General features: G+C 43.1%; 1 protein-coding gene across 1 annotated transcript; it reads left to right on the forward strand.

Moving 5' to 3' along the window:
- LOC107645175 (probable inactive patatin-like protein 9) lies at positions 411–2,341 on the forward strand. Its single transcript, XM_016349142.2, has 2 exons — positions 411–1,932; positions 2,148–2,341. Exons 1-2 carry the CDS (start codon positions 1,009–1,011, stop codon positions 2,319–2,321), a joined length of 1,098 nt encoding a protein of 365 aa, XP_016204628.1. The 5' UTR covers positions 411–1,008; the 3' UTR covers positions 2,322–2,341.

Here is a 2,991-nt window from a genome sequence, read left to right on the forward strand (position 1 = left end):
CTAACAATATTTTTATTTTGGGATTTTAGGATGCTGATAAAAGAGTAAAAAAGAATTTTAAGATTTTTAATTTATTTACTGTAAATTTAAATTTTGTCAACCTTTGTGTGTGTGTGTTAAATTTAAATCCTTAAATATTGCACTAAGCATTGATTAGATTTAGAGCCTTAGAGAAACCCTATGTTATATTATATTATATCAAGCGCCATTAATCTATAATGTGTTGTATCCTTCCATGTTAATTCCCTGACTTTCTTTCCTACTTCCTAGAAACGTGAATGGAGAATGGAGATTTCCAGTTATCTTCCTCATTTAGATCACAGAGCAGTTACCTAAGCTGGCGTAAAATTTAAATTAGAAGAGGGAATAGCAAAGCACAGCGAATTAATTAAAAAAATACTGCAAATAATAATAATAATAACGGTTCCCTAGACTTTTTCTAATAATAATGAAAAACACAAGAGAACGACACGAGCATAAGGAGACAATGGTGCAAGTGCTAGTGTCCGATAGTGATAGTGATGGTGATAGTAGTACTGCTAGTGGTACTACCACAGTCCACAGTGAGCGAGAGCCGAGCCGGCTTACAAGCCGAAGTTGCCGCTCCCAAACACCCCATATCAATAACACGCGCTCTTCCACGTGCACACTCTAAAACTTTCATTTTATTATTTTTTTTTCCCTTAAAAAATATATGAAAGAGTAATGGTATTATGGTAGAGAAATCTAAGGGAAGCTCAAGAAGAAAGGACAAAAGGATCGTGTATATAACTACCCCCATTTCCAAACGCACCTTTCAGTTCACTCTGGCTTTTAACTCCTCCCCACAACAGGGATTCACAGAACGTGCATTCTTCACCCATTAATGACTCTTCACTAACACACTTTCCGCTTTGCTTAGCTTTTTCTAGTTCCGATCTTTTCTTCTTCTTCCTTCTTTTCAGTTTTTCTCACACTCATACACTCACTCACACAAGTTTTCACTGATCAGTGAGAGACTGAGAGTCAATGGAGCTAAGCAAAGTAACGCTAGAGATCTTCTCCAAACTAGAGCAGCAATGGCTCTCTCACTACGAAGCCAACGGAAAAACCCGCATTCTCAGCATCGATGGCGGAGGCAATACCGCCACTGTCGCTGGCGCTGCTCTTATCCATCTCGAGGACCAGATCCGCGCTCACACCTCCGATCCTCACGCTCAAATCGTCGATTTCTTTGACATCATTGCCGGTACCGGCATTGGTGCCATCCTTGCTGCTATGATCACTGCCGACGACGGCTTTGGTAGGCCCCTCTACACAGCTAGAGACGCCGTCGGTCTCCTTGCCGACAGAAATCACGAGCTATACAAACTCAAACACGACGGAATCTTCCGCCGGCGCAAGAGATTCTCTTCCAAGAACATGGACAATGTGCTTAAGCAAATTTTCAGTAGAAAAGAGGAAGAAAAGTTGCTTACCTTGAAGGACACGTGCAAGCCGTTGCTCATCCCTTGCTTTGACCTCAAGAGTTCGGCGCCGTTCGTGTTCTCCCGCGCCGACGCGTCTGAGTCGCCGAGTTTCGACTTCGAACTCTGGAAAGTGTGCCGCGCCACCTCTGCGACTCCGAACCTCTTCAAGCCATTCCACTTCGCCTCGGTAGACGGTAAGACCTCCTGCTCCGCCATCGACGGCGGAATCGTCATGAACAACCCTGCGGCATTAGCCGTCACGCACGTCCTCCACAACAAGCGCGACTTCTCGTCGGTGAACAGCGTTGAGGACCTACTCGTACTGTCAATCGGAAACGGAGCTCAAGCGAAGAAGGTTCGAGACGTCGGCGAGTGCTCGACGTCGTCGGTGGTCGACATTGCCATCGGCGGCGTTTCCGAGACCGTTGACCAGATGCTTGGGAACGCCTTCTGTTGGAACCGCACGGACTACGTGAGAATCCAGGTAAGCCATTGTTCTCGTTCTCTTTCTCTCTCTTCCGTATCGTTTTTCCTTTCCGACGCTGTTTGGTTTCCCGGAAAATTGAGGAACGAGAAAAACAAAAGAAAATTTGGCTGCCTCGTTACTTGTGAACTCTCAGTAGGCAGTGACAAAATTGATTTTCGTTATAACTGATTATTTGACGGATTGACCTAACGGCGTGTGGTGTTGGTGTGCAGGCGTTCGGTATGGAAGAGGAGGTGCTTAAGGAGAGGGTGCTTGAGTCGTTACCGTTTGGTGGGAAGCGTTTATTGCAGGAAACTAACGGTAACAGAATCGAAAGCTTTGTGCAGCGCCTTGTTGCCATCGGAAAAGCTAGCCTCCCACCCAGTCCCTGTAAGGTTCCGCTGTGAGCACTCTCGCTGACGCCGTCTATTTTTCTTTTTTCTTTTTTTAATATCTAGACGCTGTAAGTTGTATTATCCAAGCTCAGGTTATTATTAGTTGAGGAGGAAAAAAAACAGAGAGAGAGAGAGAGAGAGAGAGAAAGTGGGGAAGTTTTCTTGCTTTGGCTAGCTGAGCTGTGAATGTTGTCAGAGCAAATAGCAGTGAATAATTTAGTGGTAGAGTTTATTGTTTCTCTGATTCCATCCCTTTGATTCTGATATTGACTTCTACCAATGAAGGAAGTAGAAGTGACACATTTTATCCAAACAGCGACTACAAACAAGATAATTACCACCGTTTCTTTTGCGGGAACATGCTAAGCTGAATAGTAACTACAGTTTCATGCAAATTTTAATTCGCCAGAAATGGCTGCGTTAATTAAGGAGCATTTACCACCACTACTAAACTCGTGACTAGTAACTAGTCTTTTTTTATTATTATTATTATTTGTTTTTTCCGTTATGGAGGAAAATACTTGTAGGAATTTAATTATAATTAACAAGAAGACTTCACCTCAGAGTTTAAGAGTTGCAATCTCTATTCCGTGAAGTCTTTCAATTATTCAGTTATATTAAAAATTTAAATGTGCTATCGTATGTGTCCACAAATCAGAACTTGGCACCTTGATCGATCTTC

This window comes from Arachis ipaensis, chromosome B06 (assembly GCF_000816755.2).
Source record: "Arachis ipaensis cultivar K30076 chromosome B06, Araip1.1, whole genome shotgun sequence".
In the NCBI taxonomy this organism is placed as follows: Eukaryota; Viridiplantae; Streptophyta; class Magnoliopsida; order Fabales; family Fabaceae; genus Arachis; species Arachis ipaensis.

Bases quoted from the DNA above. Each gene is read 5' to 3' on its own strand.
- LOC107645175 (XM_016349142.2), top strand. From the start codon at position 1,009: ATGGAGCTAAGCAAAGTAACGCTAGAGATCTTCTCCAAACTAGAGCAG. The intron at 1,933-2,147 runs GTAAGCCATTGT...GTTGGTGTGCAG, and splicing joins CGGACTACGTGAGAATCCAG to GCGTTCGGTATGGAAGAGGA.